Source organism: Gopherus flavomarginatus, chromosome 19 (genome assembly GCF_025201925.1).
Source record: "Gopherus flavomarginatus isolate rGopFla2 chromosome 19, rGopFla2.mat.asm, whole genome shotgun sequence".
Taxonomy (NCBI): Eukaryota; Metazoa; Chordata; order Testudines; family Testudinidae; genus Gopherus; species Gopherus flavomarginatus.
In genome coordinates, this window is record NC_066635.1 from 8,477,877 (window position 1) to 8,496,634 (window position 18,758).

At 42.9% G+C, this 18,758-nt stretch overlaps 1 protein-coding gene across 2 annotated transcripts in view; it reads right to left on the reverse strand.

Annotated features, from left to right (window-relative positions):
- The window catches only part of ATP2A3 (ATPase sarcoplasmic/endoplasmic reticulum Ca2+ transporting 3), a 139,489-nt gene extending 120,981 nt beyond the window's left edge, over nt 1-18,508 (reverse strand). The window contains exon 1 of one of the 2 annotated variants that reach the window (XM_050929396.1): nt 18,343-18,508. In XM_050929396.1, coding sequence (XP_050785353.1) covers nt 18,343-18,460 — 118 coding nt within the window. In that variant the 5' untranslated portion in view covers nt 18,461-18,508. The remainder of the gene's footprint in view (nt 1-18,342) is intronic. The other variant, XM_050929395.1, reaches the window with a different exon arrangement.
- Between the last annotated feature and the right edge of the window lie 250 nt (nt 18,509-18,758).

Genomic DNA, 18,758 nt, shown 5'->3' on the forward strand with positions numbered 1-18,758 from the left:
TTATCAAAAAAGTGGGCTCTCCCTTCCACCAGACACTACTGCTGATAGGTGTTTTTCCCCCACAATGTTTTACAGCAGGCAATCTAGTTGGAAAGCACAGCGACAGGATTAGCCAACACCACACATTTCAATTTAGTTTTACACGTGGACCAGGATTCTGACAGGCATAGGAGACAGTGTAACCATTGCTACCAATTAATCTTCCGATTAAGTTGCTCCATGTTGGATTGGTTTGTTTTCACCTCCTGAAGGTGAAAGAAGGGATATGAGGGCATATTTGCATTTTCCCCAGCTAATTATAACAATGGCCACTGCAAACAAGCCTGTTTCCAAAATCAAGAAAAATGGGCTCTCATCTGAGGCTGCCCAGATCTGCATCAATATCCACCCTCCTGAAAACTCAGGATTGCTGAAACGATCTAATGGCTATTTTCCTTCTCTGTCCAATTCATCCATCTACTAGCCTGAGTGGTCAGCTCCACTGCCTCCCTTACATTTCCGCTACAGAATTATGGATTCAAAATGTCAGTTTGCTCTTTCTCTGGATCTTGCAAACTAGCCATTTTCATTTACCATTGGAGAGAACTTGTCCATGGCCAGCACAAATGCATAGGCAAATAAAGACATAACCTTGGTTAGAAAGGAGCGACCAGTTTGGGCATCCAAGAGACTCCAGTGAGTTGCATATCCCCTTGATTCCCACCACCTTTCTAAGGAGCAAATCTTACCTCCCAGCTCAACAGCAGAGACACTGCAGTTTTGTTCTATGACGGGGCAAAATTTGAAGGGCCTAAAGTTCCTGGACACTGGAACTCACATCCACAAGTTGACGCTACAGTTTACTCTTACAAGTCAGCCAGATTTGCCTTTGTGTATGGAGTGATATGAAGGTTTTTACACATTCTGAGGCCCTGGCTGCGGGAACAGAAATGAAACAACGTATATAGTATCCTTGCAATGCAGAGAGATATATTAATGCACATTCATCATATGCTTCTCAACTGATGAATGTATGTGTATAAAACACGTTTTATTATTCATATGAGTGGGAAGCATTGCCTAAATGACGAATGCCAAAAACCTAACACCTTAACTGGTAAAAAATTGTACGGAGGTGGGGGAAAGTGTGGGGAGAAAGGCGTCCAACCTCAATTTTTATTCACTGCTATAAGTTTGGTAACAAAGCACAAGAAAATAAGTTACTCCAATTCATCTAAATCACAAAGTAGGAAAGGGTCTTCTCCCCAGAACCAGAATTTAAAACAGGACTCAACAGTTACTTGGTTACACATATATCGTGATGATGGGTCACTGTCCGCAGGAACTGAAACCAAATTAATCTGGATCAGCATTAGGCCTAATGCTGCCTAATCTCAAGAACCCAGGTTCCCTAGCTTGAAATTTGTAGCAGACTCTGTACATGGACTAGCCACCAAAGGCAGGCAAAGCACCACCTTGCTAGGATCCATCCAACCTTGCAAGGTGCCAAGCATGTCCTGTGGAGCGCTTAAGTGCCCTCAATTCCCATTGATGTCTTTGGAAGCCGAGGATGCTTAAAGCTTTGCACAGTAAGGGCCCTTGATTTTAAGGCTAGGATCATCTTATGCTGTTCCTTTGTTTTGTTTGAATGCAGAGATCGCACATCTGCAAATGAAGCTCATATGCACTGAATTAGTTGGCTAGGTGAACTTCCAGGGCTTAGCTAGACTTCTGGCAGAGGACAATTTCAAAAGTTTAAATAATGAACAAACAATAAATAACAAAAGACCAAGACAGATGCGGGCTTATTAATTTGTCACATTTATGAACAGGGCAGTAGACTAAAGCCGGCCCACAGCAGCAGAGAACAATGTCCATACATAATACCAGCAAACCAAGTTACATTATAAGCCGATGAACGAGAAGGAACAGTAGAAGGTCGACAGGGAAACTGAAACAAGCAAATAAACTGATTACACTAGCACAGCTCCATTGGCAAGGCAAGCAGAATTTGTGTCCATCCCAGATGATTTTGATCACACGTAGTACAGAAAGATGTTAGAGGCAATTGTTTTCACAGCTGTGGGAACAGTGCATGCGGGAGTGCGCATGAGCATTCTGCAGTTACATGCCTCGGCCATGTCACCTTGTGACAGCTGATATTTGATTTTAAACCAAGGTCTAGGGTCTAGCCGCTTAGCTGGCAGACGTTAACTTTACAGGCTTTGCTGATGCTCAAAGAAAAAAGATGCAACTGCCGGCAGTATTGCCAACAGCTGCATTTAAAAGGCGAGTCCGACAGCTTTTGCATTAATGGGACTCTGCTGCTCTGTAACACGGCGTTATATAAATACCAGCTGAAGAAGAATTTGACTTCACAATCCTTTTTCTACAGGGCACACTTTGTTTATGCAAGATGACAAAGCCGCTTTGCAATTAATGCAAATAAAGATCCCATATTTAGACACAATTTTCTCTTCTGCTTTACGCATTCCCCATTCAGATGTCACGTAGCTGGATGTCCCCTTGTGCTTGAGGGAGAAGGAAACAGGATTGTGTATCATAGAAAGTTTAGGAATTTATTTGTTTTCACAGAAACGAAACTAAAGAAGGGGTAGATGGGTTGCAAAGCCACAGCACCAGCTTATTCCACAACCCCACTCAAAAAACAAGGAACCCAGAAGAGTAACGCACTTGAACCTAAACGTCATCCCTACCAAATTTTCAAAGTGACGAGAGAAGTTAACAGCTTAGCCCCTGTTAAAGTTAATAGGAGTTGTGCTGGTAAAAGCCTCTCAGCTTTTGAAAATAAAGTGGAGATGGAGGCAAAGGTATATTGCACCCACCACTATCGCATTTGCGTGTCATGTCACAAGCAGCTGTCCCCAACGTAGGGTGGTCAAATGAATTCCTCAGGACTATACTCCAGTAGCTTGTAACTCTCTCATCACTTGTCCAAAATTCATCCTCAGCCTGTCTGAACAGCTGCACCTTACACAGTGCCCTGAAAGGACAAAACCCCTTTCTTTGCAAATGCCCAACTACACTGGATACCCTACACCTTGACCACCATGGACCTTGTATGAGTTGCCCAGTCCAGAGGTCAGAGGCCAAATGCAATTTTCCAGCATAACTGCACTTCTTGGAACGAGACTTTCCACACTCTCCCGCTACCTAACAGAGTTTCAAAACAATGTAACTATTAAGTCACAGCTCATGCAGCTACCCGGCAAATTCCACAGCGCTAGAACGCATGTCATTCACTCAGAACCCTCCTCCATCAAGATGTATTTTCACACGTCTGAAAAAGAGCATTCGGACTTCCCAGCCAGTGATTATGTAGTAGTCCCCGGGTTTCTGATCAAACAGAGGCCATCATGTAAAAACCTCAAATCTCTCTATATACCTCTTCAGCCCCGAAGGGCAGTGCAGACAACCTGGCAACCATTTAAAAAGACAGCTCATCCTAGTCAGTAATGCTTAGCACTCACATAACATTAACTAATTAAACTAATTAAATTGCTGCCCCCTTATTAATATGTTAAGTGACTTGTCCAAGGCTACTGTAGCAAGTCAGTGGCGTAGCAATATTGGAACTCAGTTGTCCTGGCTCCCCATCCTGTGCTAATCAGCTAAATTTTCTGACTGTCCCTGAAAAGCCCCACCTCGGAGAAGGGGTTAACTCTCTAGCACTTAGAACCACAAATATGTTTTCCTAATCCCATTTTCTTTTGCATTTACCATGGAAACCAAACTTTTCAAAATGTCCCCACAAAGCTGAAAGGTTAAAATCAAAGGTTCGTTCCTTAAAATTTATTACATTCCCTCCCCACCAACCCCATGATTAGAACGGACTAAAAATATGTAACCACTGAAAACACCAGATTCAAAAATACATGCAGGCTAATGTCAGGGACAGGAACCAAGGGACACCATGGACATAGTGAGAGCAAGAAGAGGATTTCCTCCTATAAAGTCACACCTTCAGCACTGAGTACATAACAGTCAAAATATAACAATGGCTAAAACAGAGCATGAGGGTGGACTTCAAGCTCTGACACTCTACTAGGCATCCTCCACTGAGAAACATGCAAGGAACTGTCCGTCTTTTTATCCATTCTATTCCTTCCCAGTTTCTTCTCACTTCCAGCCCGTGATTGCAAATCCGTGATTTAGCACAGTTCTTCTTGTTCTTGCATGAAAGTAAACTTACATTTAATTAGGTCCTTTTATTTGAATACCAAACTCCTTTATAATTTTTAATATATTAGAGGAACTCACAAATGGTTTCATCTGCTATGGCAACGTAGCTACCACTGGGGTGGAACTTGGAAGCTGTTAATGACATATAGCAATATAAACAATGATAAAAAGAAGAATCGTATCATTTAAACTTCAGGGAATAGGGGAATTGTACGTTGGCAGAACACAGTTATCTAAGTTAGAATCTGGCTAAGACACTGACTGGGTTTATAACTCTCACTCTTAGCAAAAAGTAACAGTGGCCTGGACCTCAATTTTACATCTCAGTTTTGACCAGTCTGATCCTTCATTCCCCAGTTCATGGACTCTTCCACCAAATGGAGTCAATGGCAGAAAAAGCCTATTTTACCACTGCCGTAAGTGAGACTCAGCTCCATTAATGTCAGGTCATTGCTATCTAGCCAGTTTGCTGACGTTATTGGAGATGCACCTGGTTACATCAGCAGCAGATTTGGCCCAAAAGTCTGAAAATGACAGCAAAATAAAGATGACGATTTCTTGGAATTTTCATGTTGGTTTCCACCCCCTCTCTTTATACTGGGGAAATCAACCGACATTAATTTTGGACAAGAGGTTGATGGCCTACTAAAAGGCAGCATGAGGTGAGCTTACTTCAGCAGAGAAAATAATTTTCCTCATAGGTAAAATGTTAGCTTAGGAACAGATTTTTAACCCCTTTTTCACACTGTTCAACAACTTTGACCTCATTGATGTGTCTGATTCACAAGAACAGTCCTGATGACTGCAGTGGGACTACTCAAGTGAGTAAAGGGTTCAAAGTCTACCCCTTAAAGAATTATTAATAAAAAGCCAATTTATTGACTACATTCCCCTAGCTGGATTACCACGACACTTGTTCAAAGTGTTAACCACATCTTATAAACAGGCCTAAGCTTGACCTTGAAATCATATGCATGTAATAGCTTTCTGCCAATGGACACTGGCTACTGCATGGGTGTTAATGAGTCTGGGAAGGGAGCATTAAAGAAAACAGGATTTTTCACAGCATAGGAAAAGGTTTGGGCTTTGCAGCATTCCTTTAAATGGTTAAAGCAACAGGATTAAACCACGACCGAGGAGCGTTTCTCACACACAGAGGCACACGTCATGGAAATACTCAAGTAACCGCATTTCTCTTTACAGCTTTTCAGCTCTAGTTACTGAACATTTCTGGACTTGCAAAATTATACCTTTGTTACTCTTTTTATAAAGTGATTATTGGAGCAGTTGGTAATTAGTTGCAACGTATTTCCTGCCACCCCCCCTCCTTTTTTTTTTTTTGTTAAGAGGTCGCCGTTACGGATCTCACTCCCAGGACCAGCAACATTAAGAATTTAAAAAAAAAAAAAGTCATGAATCAGAACAGCAACAACAAAAACCACGTGAACAATAACAAACGGGGGAGAGGAGTGTTGGTCTGTCATCCGGGTTTTCATGCCTTTAGTTACCTTGGCCCCAACCCCTATTTGCGTGCAATCACATCATACTAAAATTCGATCTTCCATGCATACTCAACAATGCAGCCCCCGGCCACCAATTGCTTATAGGAGTTTTGCACCTTCTTTCCCCTAATCTCTACCTTCTCCCCCTCATCTCTGCCACATTCCTGCATCCTAACAGTCTCCTCTACCTCGTCACTTTCTCCTGCTTGGGACACAGAGGTTGAATAAGGGCAGCCAGCTTTATGGAGGGCAGCCTGGCTTTGACCCCACTTGGAGACCCAAAGGGAAGTGGCAGCCATTTATATATTATAACGGCAAAAAGCCATGAAAAAAAAAAAACAGCTTTTCCCAGACAACCATGGGGAGCTTTAAAAACTCCAACCTGTAATTGTGATTCTCAATAATATCCCGACAGCTGGCAACTTTGTATCACCTGCAGCTCTGAAAAACTATAAAGTCGATCCAGCAAATTAGTCAACTCACAAGCTTTGTTCCTCCCCTTTCAATTGCTTCTCTCCCTGGGACAGGCTTTGCTAACTAGTCATTAAAATAAACCACATCAGACAAACTGTCCTAGAAAACAGCACTCTCATATATCAATCACTCTCCTTCTCCTATTACAATTAGGCCAAGTGCCATGTGTCAGTTAGTTTCCAGTGCACCATGCTGGGGAGAAGGGCGGGTGTTACACAAACGCATTAAAAACAAATATAATTAAAGTATGATTTTACTTTGTCGTCTTTTTGTTCTGTTTGTACAGCACCTAGCACAATACAAACAACAAATAACAACTTTGAGCACCAATGTTTAAAAGATACCTGCATGCCCTTCCCAAATGGCATTTGCGAAGTCAATGGTGAGATGCCGATGGTCTGCTGGACCCCATTTCTACCCATAGCTCCTTAGAAACAAGATATTGAGACTCCATAGTTGTGTGCTGTAGCTCCTGCTCCCTATGAGCTCCCTTGAGCACATTTCTAGAACATAGGTGCCCATTTTAGGACTCACCTACATGGGAAAACCAAGAATAAGAGTGTCCACATGTGGAGTTATAGAGGTCCAATTATACTGGAATAGTTTACTAGTAAATCTCCCCAGGTACACAACTCCTTCCTGAACCAAGACTTTCAAAGGCCCCCAGGGGAATAATTTTAATGGGAATTGAGAATCCAAATGCCTTAAACTGTTTTGAAAGTTTCAGCCTTTAAGATCCATCCCCACATAGTCTTGGTTCAGTGGAGGAAATCTCTTTTCAGATTGCTTCAAATACCTGATCAAGAATCTGGAGGGGATGTCCTCAGAAAACTATATCCTCCTCCACCAAGTGTATACAAGTCGGAAAGAGCGGAAGGTGTGGGAATCCCCAGAGACAACATCTGAGAGACTATTCACACCATGGAACTTGTAAAGAAGTTCAGCTGCAGCTAGTGAGCTGTAAACTTCAAAGCCTTAGGCTGGAGTGAGGACATGAGTGCCATGCATTCCTACTTACTAATTAAATACATACCTACTACTGTGAATGCGTAGAAGAGATGTGCAGGAAACTGACACCTACATTAGACCTTCTGGGCCAGTTCCCATAACTGTGTTCAGTATGCTGAATAACCATGCAACATGTGTGTGTGTGTCTCGTGACTTCTTAAGAGATCTAGACCACTACTTCTAGTTATCTCTTAGTGCTCTCTACTCAGCCCCTACTGGACACTCATCTGCAGCGAAAAGTCACCTGGATTAACAGCTGTTGCAGGTCAAGAATGAGAGAGACAGTCTTTCCCCTCATGGCTCTGCCAGAGCAGCACTATAACCACATTAGGCAGGCCCTTGATACGACTGTCAATCTCAGTGTCATAAGCACTATGGGCCAGATTTTCAAGAGAGCTCAGCACCCAAGAAGCTGAGACCGTTTAAAAATCTGTCCAGTTATTTTGACGCCTAAATGGAGACTAAGTTATTCTGAAAGTTTGGCTCAGCAATTCACTACATTTCATAAAATCACAAGAGGACTGTGCAGATGCATTTTCTCAGAGGGGATAGCAAGTGGTTTAACATTCTAGTTTTTTGACATAGCAATATTAGCACTGAATCCCAACCCTGTCCTCCTCAGAAAGCACCAAGAAAGGTCCTTTTTTGGGGGTGTGCTTTAGATACAATTCTTAAATCTTTCCCCACCATCCTCCTCCTCACTATTATCTACCTATTTTGAAGATATTTTAAAGAGCTGATTTTTCCAGCGTTGCTGAGTTCCTCCAGATCTCGCTGACTTCAAATGGAGCTGTGAGTGCTCAGTAATGCTGAAAAAAAAAAAATCATACCTTGAGGCATGATCCAGAGCACATGGGACTCCTAGTGACCTTGAATGGGCTTTGGCTTGGGCATCTGAACGAACCTCGCCTTGTTAACGCATCATTCGTATTGGTGTTTCTGGAATGGTATATGCTATAAATAAAAGGCCCAGAACAGCAGGCAGTTTACAATAAAAAGGATCCTGCTTAGAATTTCAGAGCCTGAAGAACATTTCTAAGCGATGACAAGGGTTAACCCCAACTGAATTCTATTTGTTCTTGTTGGCTGTGGGGAAAAAGTTGCCTTCTCCCAGAGGTCTACTTTATAACCAGGGTTATCCAATATCCCATTGTTAGAACCTAGTAAGTGAAAGCATCTTTGTGTTATGGCTATAACATAAGCACACATGAAAAAGTCTGACGGCTTACAAGTCAAATGGATGCTACAGGCTCGTCTTATGAAATTTATACATGTTCAGTTCAGCTCCCATCATTAGACAGCAGTACAGCAAAGGAAAAAAAAAGTCGTTTGGAAAGTTATACAGCGCTTGCGGATCACAGGTGCAGCCAAACATACAAGTACACACTGTATGTATCCATAAACAGTATTTCAATGCCAGATCACTTATGCCAATTATACGAGTGACTTGTTATATAAGCCCGGCAATTTATTATACTCAGGCTAGAACCATTTTTGCAGCATTTCCTCCCCCTAACAATTCTGCTTGCTAACATAGCTTCAGACCATGGTCCAGCACAATCTTGCCTGCATAAAATTCTGGAGCACATATGTGGTTTACAGCTTCTTAAAGCTGTGTTGCTGTTGAGGTTCGAGTCAAGCTGGACAATTCTTCCCTCCTATCAGGATCCTCATAGGAATTCTGAGTGTAGTGAATAAGACCCTGATCCTGCAAAAGGACTCCAATCATTGTACAGCCCCATTGCACTATCAGGTCAAGGTTTATACACAAAGAGGTTTACAAAGAGTCACCTGACATAACACTGCCACACCCACCTTCTGCTTCCCTAGGATATTTGTCTCTTTTCAAATTGTATATTAAGGCACAGTCAAATGGCCCAATCATTTCAAAAGGATGAAACTAGCTAACAGAGATGTATGTGCTGGTGCCATAAATTTCTGACTCAGATAAAAACGTCCCTAAAGTGGGGGTGTTCAGACAGTAGATATTTGGTTCAAGCCCACCTCTATCAGACACAGATCTTTCTGGAGCAAGCTCAGTAGCAGTTACCAAATGCGGAGGAGAAATTTTAATGGAAATGAAATTTATTTTTGCGGGGGTGGGGGGGAGGAGTATTTTTATGATTTTTTTTTAGTTTTGGGGTGGGAAAAACTAACCCAATATTTTTAAAACCAAAAATGGTTTTCAAAAACCTTCAGTTTTGCACTGAAAAACCTAACCATTTTTGTGGGGAAGTTTTAATGAAAATTTACATTCTATAAATTTCCCTCCAAAAGTCATTAGTATTTTTTAAACAAGTTCTAGAGAGAACTTTTGGGAGAGACACTAGAAATACAACTCACTTGCCTAAAACCTAACCTATCAAATCAAAGTGATGAAAAAAATAAACCAAACTATCTTTAATAAAACTAAGAGTAAGCAGGCATCTAGTTGTTTGGAGACAGCACAGTAAGAATTACTAGAAGTGGGCGAGAAACATGTTGAACAATTGGCTCAAAGTGCAAGATTAAAACAGACAAATTCTCACATAATAAAGAGTCCAGCTTATTACATGGGGATTTATTGTTTTGTTATGGATACTTTACATGACCTATGCAAATAATGCAGCTGTGTGGACCACTGCAATATAATCCAGTTATCCCCCACACTCTGTTTCTATAAGCATTCAGTTTGCCTGCAGATGACATCATCACATTGTTGTATGTCAATTTCGTACTTTGTAACTGACTTGCTTGACTCTTCCATTAATAATTTTGAAATTCTTTTGCAAACATTAATAAATTAATCCATCACCAGAGTGCTGAGAGGCACTCTCGCCCGTAAAGTGGTGAAACAGAGGGACCGGTAAATGACTTACCAATCCAATAGGTCACTCGTAGAGCTGGGATTAGAATGCTCATCTCTTGACATCTCACCCTGTGCTTTAACTGCTATATCATACCTCTCTCTCCAATTACGATGGAATTGCAATCACCACAGCTGAGCCAGCAAACAAGTTCATTCTAGTTCTAATTCTAGAACTCTAGCTGAAGAAGTGGGTTCAGATCCACAGATCTGAAGGTGAAAAACACTCATCATATTGTACCTCACGCACACAGCCCTCAGCATTTCAGATCCAACAGGCTGAAGTTTATTGAAGTTCGATTTCACATCACCAAGATAAGTGTAAACATTCTTTTGAGAAATGGCCTGTACCAAGTGCTTGCTGAACCCAGGCTAAATTTACCAACCCCTCCTGAGAGTTACAGGAACTAATGGTTTCAAACCACAATGGGTTAAGAAACCATATTCTCAAAGCAAAACAGTCATAAATGGTGGGATGTGCATAAACCGGCTCAGAGTCACAAAGGTGTCAGCAAACCCAGTCTGAGTTTAGAAGGCAACCTAAGACCTAGAGAGTTCCACATGGTCTGGCATTTTATCAAAAATATTTTGTACAGCTCTCTGCATGATGGTCCCAAGACAGGCAGATTTTCATTAAAAAAATAGGTGCAGTTTTACTGGGCAACACTGAGCAACTAATGTAAATTAAAGTAAGTATGGGGAAGTAAGCCCAACAGCAAACATTAGTAACTCCACATGCCCACAGATCTTACAAGCACAAATGACTATTTACAATAATGCAACTAATTACTTCTTTCCTAATTCATACAGAATATTTTAAAATGCTGCAGCAGAGAAACAGAAATAAGAGAGTTTACGTTTTCTGAGGTTAGCCTCTTCTCAAATAATTTTTTCTGAAAACATAGGCCAAGACAGGTATTATCAAGTGAAAAAGGAAATCAAAACCTGGATTTTCTGTTGCCCGATTAAAGGAATAGTGTTTAGTATCTACGTAGATTTTCAGGCACTCAAGATGTTTTAATGCATCAGCATTTCTCCTGAGGGAAGAAGATTTGGGGTGGGGTGGGGTGGGGGCATGTTTATGAATCAGACTGTTCAGAGTGTGCTTTGGGGGTGGAAAAGGTGGGCGATGCACAAAGGAACGAAGAGCAGAGTTGGATGAGTCAGAAAATGAAAAAAAATGGTGCTTTTCCTCTTCCTACTAGCATCTCAAGAAGCTAAATATTTTAGAGTGATATAGAATCTCTTATTGTCGAGAGAGTGTGAATGTAACCTTGGCCGGTTAGTAACTGCCTATAATTAATTCAATATGTTAGCAAATGTATATAATGTAGGCTATATTATATAAAACACACATATGCACATGCAACTATACGATGTCAGAGGGAAGAAAATAAAATGAGTGCATCTGAAAGTCAAGTGCATCGTGCCACTGCTTCTAATGAACTCAAGCTCTGTGTCAGTCTGTTTTGTTGTCTTAACAGCTCAAAGCTGTGCTGATGTTCAAACAGCATAAAACCAATACAGTTCATCACACAACCCTAACCATAAAGGCATGAATACTGATAGAGAACAGTGATGTAGTCGCAACACCATTCCCCTCCATTTCAAGCCTTGGTTCTGATCGGTATGTTTCCTCTGTCATCTTTCTCCTCTCTTAGCCCCCAAGAAGCAGGGTCTGGCACACCTAGCCACCATCACCATTTCAAACACTATGCAGAATTCCTCTTTTCAAACAAAACCAAGAGCCCCGAGTCAGAAAAATCAAATTATAAAATTATAAAGATAAATCTCAACTAATTAATATGAAAGCTTCTTTGGACTTGTATAGGGCTATGGTAGCGCTTAATATTAATAAATATTACTATTATTAGTAATAAATAGGCTTGGAAGGGTAAGAGTGTTGTCAATAAATGTCAGTAAACACTGATTTCACCATACACAACGAGGGAAAAATATTTCCATTGATGATCATTGAAATTTACAGGTAGGCAAAGAAAAATACTGATATTTATATTGTGTATTTTGAGATGTGATGTCAACAACGTGTGTTTTAACATTACAAAACTTTAATTTTTTGAATCTCTACGTCCATTGTCATTAAATCATTATTACCTGAGCCTTTTCCCCCACAATAATTTCTTACAACTACAAAAATTTACATTGATAAAAATTGAAAAAAAAAAAGCTTAAAACTCATAATTTTGTGCAACTGTGAAAATTGCAATTGATAAAAATAAGCATTGATGCAACCTGTTGAAATTTAAAAAATCAAATTCTGCCAAGGCTAGTAATAAAGTCTTGCGCTGAAACATGCCAGGGTTTAGAAAACTCAGGCACAGATTTCAGCATGCATCCACTGGATGGTTCCAGTAAAGAAGCTGATGAATTAAACCACGGGGATGACCCAGGGAAAGAGTCTGAACAACATTAATTTTCCTAAACAAACAGTTGTTTGGGGCCCAACTGTCCATCGTATACCTCCACTAAAATTAACTATTATTTCAATGCAACAGAGTAGTGAAGGAATATATCAGACCTTTGGTTTTAAACCTGGAAAAAGGGCAAGAAATATTTGTGCATTTCTACCACATTCCATACTAGGCATTCTAGAAAAAGTAGTTCATTATTATAGATTTGCATTTTTTTAAAAAGAACCTGTGGTTTAAAAGCAATGGTAGAAGGAGGAGGGAATTAGCTGGATCAGACACGTGGAAACACTGCAAAATATTCATTTGCTAAGATTTTGTTTGCAGATTCCTGAGCACTTGCAGAACTGTGATGGTGAGATCTGCATTTTTGTAGGTTGCTTTGCAGAAAAAACAACGATGATGATATTATGAAAAAAGAACACAACCCCCCACTCCTTTTTTAAAAAGCAAAAAGGCCCATAAATCTATATCTTACAGTTTTGCTGCCATGCCACTAATTGGAGTTACTTAATAGACAGGTCCTCTCTCCATTTCCTCCTATAAGTTTAAATGTGAGCACTGGAATTGAAAAAGCAATTTTATGCTGGAGGAGAATATTTATATTTAAAATAAAATGCAACCACCATTGATAGCGTTTTAGATTTCAATGTTTGGGCTCAGCTACAGATGTTATGGGTCTCAGCTGCACAACAATATACCTATAGAAGGTGAAAAACAAGAAAACAGGCCTATGATGTTTACTAGAAGGTCCTTTATCAGAAGGATTATGTATTAATACTTTAGATCACGATTCACAACAAAACTGGCGGTAGAGTGACCAGATGTCCCGATTTTATAGGGACAGTCTTGATATTTGGGGCTTTTTCTTATATAGGCTCCTATTACTCCCCACCTCCTGTCCCGATTTTTCACACTTGCTATCTGGTCACCATAACTGGCAGTTTGATTTCAGGTTTAGAAGGAAGCAAACGATATGAAGCAGGGGGATGAGAAAGTGAAACCAGCAAGGGTAAGGGAGGGTTGTTCTTGCAATTAAAGCATCAAAACGGGAGTCATGAAAGCCAAGCTCTGTCTCCCCAAAAGACCCTGCCTTGCTAATCAACCTTATGCAGATCCCTTAACCTCCCCATTTCTCAGTTATCCACCATTTGTAATATGTAACACAGGGATGTGGCGAACTTTATTGCTGTTTGCAAAGCACTGAGAGCTGCAGGTGCAAGATGCCGCTGAAGGGCTACATTAAAGTGATTTTATACATTACTCTCCACAGAGCCACTCACCTTGGCCCCGATTTAGGAGAGCCCTTCAGCCTATCCTTAACTGGAAGCACAGGCTTAAGTGTCATCAACTTCACTAGGACTTAAACGTGATTAAAATAAAGCAAGAGCTTACGTGCTTTCCTACACTAGGCAGTAAAAAAACAGGTATGGTAATGTCACGGCAGAGCAGCGCTTCAGCCCACAGGGAGCAAACTCTGTATTGCTCACAAGGCATCCCAGGGGTTTTGGTACAGCTCCTCTGCCCCATTCCCTGGCTCTCTCCAGCAAGGCAGCACAAGGGTGTGCGCCTTCACTGTGACAACTCATCTGGAAGGAGGCTGGGGCATCATTAGTCTCCCCTTTCTGCCACATATAGGTGCAGGTGATCTGGGTCTCCCCTGTCCACTAACCCCTCTCACCTCAAACTGCTCTGCACAGGGCATTGGTGGCATAGAACAAAGATTTTGGCTGCTGACCCCTGGGATAACACACATCATCTTCACCTTAGTTAATTCCAATGTAAATTTCTAACTTCTCCATTTTAGGTGACAAGATAATTTATCAAATGAAACCCTACCTGTAAAATTATATCCTAGGACCACTTCTCCAGTTACACCAGACCCAACACTTTCAAATCTGGGTTCCTAAAGTTAATTTCCTACATCCATTCTAATACACCGTAACTAAAAGTGGCCTGGGGGATTTGTGGGTGTTCAGGACCTCTGAAAAAGAGCAGGCTACTTTTATTCAGATTGCCTAAAAACATGGATTAAGTAGCCTAACGTGTGACATCTAGGTTTGAAAATTTTGGCCCACATTTTTAAAAATACAAGTTTACAGGATGTCTTCCTGCATAATTTTTTAAATATGCTTTTCTGGTAATATCTTGTATGATCCATCAGTAAGTTATGAGTACTGGAAATAAGTCCAGGCACATCTGAAGGTTCCATAAACAATCAGAAACTTCAGTTTCACTTTTATGGTTGCCTTGTCATCTTTACAGCTTCTCAGCACTTGTGCCTCATGTTACAACTCACTGTTTGCATTATAAATAGTGCCCTGAGTTAAGATTTATGGCAATAGAATATTGCCCAAGGAGCCGAAAATGTATCGGGTGTCAAACAGTGCCCACAGCCTTCTGCTTCTGACAGAAACACAATCAAGGTAGGTCACCTATCTGAAGGGCAATATTACAAAGCCGTTGCTTGATAGAATTAATGAAATCCAAGGACCACTTAATACTCTGCTTGATCTCTTAGCTTATAAATCTTGCTCGGCATCAGCGTCTTTCACTTTTTGAAGCACAGCACCTCTGGGCACCTGTAATGCTCTAGTGCAGGGGTTCTCAAACTGTGCGTCGGGCCCCCAAAGTGGGTCCCAATCCCATTTTAAAGGGATTGCCAATGCTGGTGTTGGACTTGCTGGGACTCAGGGCCAAAGCCCACCATCCAGGCCAAAGCCGAAGCCTTCAGCCCTGGGCAGTGAGGATAAGGTTACATGCCCCCCAACCAGAGCAGAAGTCCTTGGGCAGCTTTGGCTCCCCACTGCCCGGGGCTTGGGCAGACTCGGGCTTTGGTCCCTCCTCCTGGGGTTGTGTAGTAATTTTTGTCGTCATAAGGGAGTCACAGTGCAATGAAGACTGAGAACCGCTGCTCTAGTGCCTGAACCAATGTCATATTTATTGAACTAAGTAGACTCTCATTAACATCAGCAAACTTTGGAGCAGGCCCCTCCTACCAAATTGGTACTGCAAGAGGGCAAAACTGTCATAGCACCCAGATATTTTTTCCACTCAGTACATAAGGCAATTTTAATATATTCCCACGTGTGTCCACGTGAATGCTCAGAAGGGTTTGGCAATACATGGTAAGCAGCAATTATTTCCAATTACTTGTCAGATTTTCAAGAAGACAAGACAAGTTTCCATGAAAATAGGAAGACACAGGAACTAGATCCAGAGCCAGTGGAGTTCCTTATTTCCTGCTGAATGAAGAGTGCTTCAAGTGCTATTCCACACTCAGCGCTCAAGGATGCTCCTGAAGGCGGTGGTAATTCCCCTTTACCTAAATGGTACGGTCCCCCCAACCATTCTCCCCACAATGCGTTAACAGCGACAGGGCACAAATCCTCAAATTCATGATGGCAATGAGATTTTTGCAGATTACTGAGCAGCAGAGACTTCATGATTTGATTTAACTGAAGGAAGGCAAATTGTCAAAGTCAGAACTTGAGTTGTTTGGCAATCAAACAGATACCTGCAAAACTGGACGGCAATTTTACCAGTGAAACAGGTACCATTTTGTAAACACAGCTGTAAGGATTTGCATATTTTCCATACTTACTTTTTTTTTTTTTAAGGGAATAAAGATGCAATGGTGCAACACCCACCAGAATTTATTTGGACTGAATTTTCCTTAACCTAGAAACATGAAGATCAGATTAAAGGGTGCTAGAACCAGTGGTGCTGGAACTAGGCGTGGTAGGGGTGTTACCATAACCCTTGGCTTGAAATGGTAATAACAAACACCAGATACATGGTTGCCATCAGCAGCAACCCCACTACAAAAATGGTTCCAGCATCCCAGGCTAGAATTTAGAAGCAACAAGAACCAACTCAGATCTACTGGAGATCTTGAATTCCTGTTGTATTGAAGGAACTAGAATAAGGCCCTTAAAATTGGTAGGCCAAATTCACTCCTAGTGTAACTCCACTGAAATTAATAAAATTACATCAAGGACAAACATGGAGTAAGTTCTTCCACCACACAGAAGATCCTCAGCTGGCATACACTGGTTTAGCTCCATCAGAGATAACGGAGCTACACTAGTACTGCTCCAGCCTGCTATTTATAATTCAAACAACCTGAACAGGCTTTTATCATGAGAAGTCAGTTAGAAATGGCTTCTGCCTCCCAAATCAACTCCAAAAGCATCAAGAGTGGACTTCCCAAGGTGTGAATCTATCAGAGCAGAACTCCCTTGTCTGCGTTCACTAACAGTTTTTCTGAGTGTTTTTTTTTCTTTTTTAACAGAAACATAAAAAAAAGTCCGAGATGTTCAAAAACAGTGTCTCAAATTCAGTCTGTTTTACAATATAACCCATCCATGTCCCACCTGCCATAGCCCCACCACCAGACTCTCTCCTTCATCCAGAGCAATTTCATCAAGAGTTTATGTGAACAGTAACTGACGTATGCAAACACTGCTTAGGGTGGAGCCAATCTTCTAGGGAGCCTCCTAAATTAAACAAATATTGACTTGGGTGGATTACACTCTCCTTGCCCTAATGCTCAATAGAGCAACCAATCCTTCCCCATCTCCTAAGCCAGCCTCTCTCCCCTTGTGACCTGCTTTCCCAGTCCTTATGCTGCTGATCAAGGTGCATTCATTGTATTTATGGTTTCCACAGGCAATATTTTTACAAAACCAAAAAGCTCTCTCCTTAATCAATGTTTATCTAATCACATAGGTAACCTGCCCATGGCTTTAACCCTGACCCCAACCCACAACCCCATTAACCTAATCGTATAGCTGGCCTTCCACTATAAATTACCCCCATTCTCCATAAACATCTCCTGAAGACAAAGGTAACCGTGTATTCTTTCATCCACACCCACCTCCCCTTAACCTAACAGCCCTCTCCAAGTCTCTTAACCCACACATCCCTCACCCTGCTGCCCCGTATCCTTAACATACAGGTCAAAGCACCTCTGCCTGTTAAATCAGGACCCCCACTACATCTAACAAACAACTTTCCCACCGGACTCACCATCCCCACATCCAAAGGTAACCTCCCGCCCCCATACTCCATGCCCTCAATTTCGTTCTCCACCTCTTGCCCCTGTATCTCCCCACAATTACCCCCCAAATCCTCTACCTTCCCTTTTCCTCCAGATACTGTCACCCTTCCTCCCAGATACCCCCCAAACCCTCTACCTCCACTGTCCCCCAGATATCCCCCCTCCCCTACAGATGCCCCCACCTCCTTCCCCTTGTATCCCCATCCTTCAGATACCCCCAAGCCCTCTACCCCCCCTTTTCCCTCACAGATACCTCCCTCCTTCCCCCAGATACCCCAAACTGTCTACCTCCCCTTTGCCCTCCAACCCTCTACATCCACCTGTCCCCCAGATATCCCCCTTCCCCCACAGATACCCCCACCTCCTTCCCCTTGTATCCCCATCCTTCAGATACCCCCAAGCCCTCTACCCCCCCTTTTCCCTCATAGATACCTCCCTCCTTCCCCCCAGATACCCCAAACCTCTACCTCCCCTTCCCCCCACAGATACCCCCACCTTCTTCCCCCTGAATCCCCATCCTTCAGATACCCCCAAGCCCTCTACCCCCCCTTTTCCCTCATAGATACCTCCCTCCTTCCCCCCAGATACCCCAAACTGTCTACCTCCCCTTTCCCCCCAGATACCCCCACCTTCTTCCCCCTGAATCCCCATCCTTCAGATACCCCCAAGCCCTCTACCTCCCCTTTTCCCTCACAGATACCTCCCTCCTTCCCCCCGATACCCCAAACCCTCTACCCCCTTCCCCCCACCCTTCAGATACCCCCAAGCCCGCTACCTCCCCCGACTCCCTGTGCCCAGGCACCCAGGTGAGCCGGGCCGCCGCGCGCGGGGCAGACTCACCATTGGGTCCGTACTTGTCCCGGCTCCGGCGGACCTGCTCGGGGCTCAGCCCGCAGCTCTCCTGCACCCCGAAGCGCTGCAGCACCGCGGCCGCCGGCAAACTGTGCGCGTTCTCCATGCCCGGGGCCGCCGGGCTGCGCCGAGAGACCGGGCCGGGGCGCCGCAGCTGCAGCCGCTGGACTTCAGGCGGACTGGGGGCAGCTGGTCTGGGGGCGGGGGAGAGCCGGGGCAGCAACTCCTGAGTGTTGGGGGAAGTGGTCGGGGAGCCGGGGGGGTAGCTGGTCTGGGAGCTAGGGGAGCCGCTCCTGGGTGTTGGGGGCAGCTGGTCGGGGAGCCGGGGCGCAGCTGGTCTAGGAGCCGGGGTGAGCAGCGCCTGGGTGTTGGGGGGACCCGGTCCGGGAGCAGCGCCTGGGTGT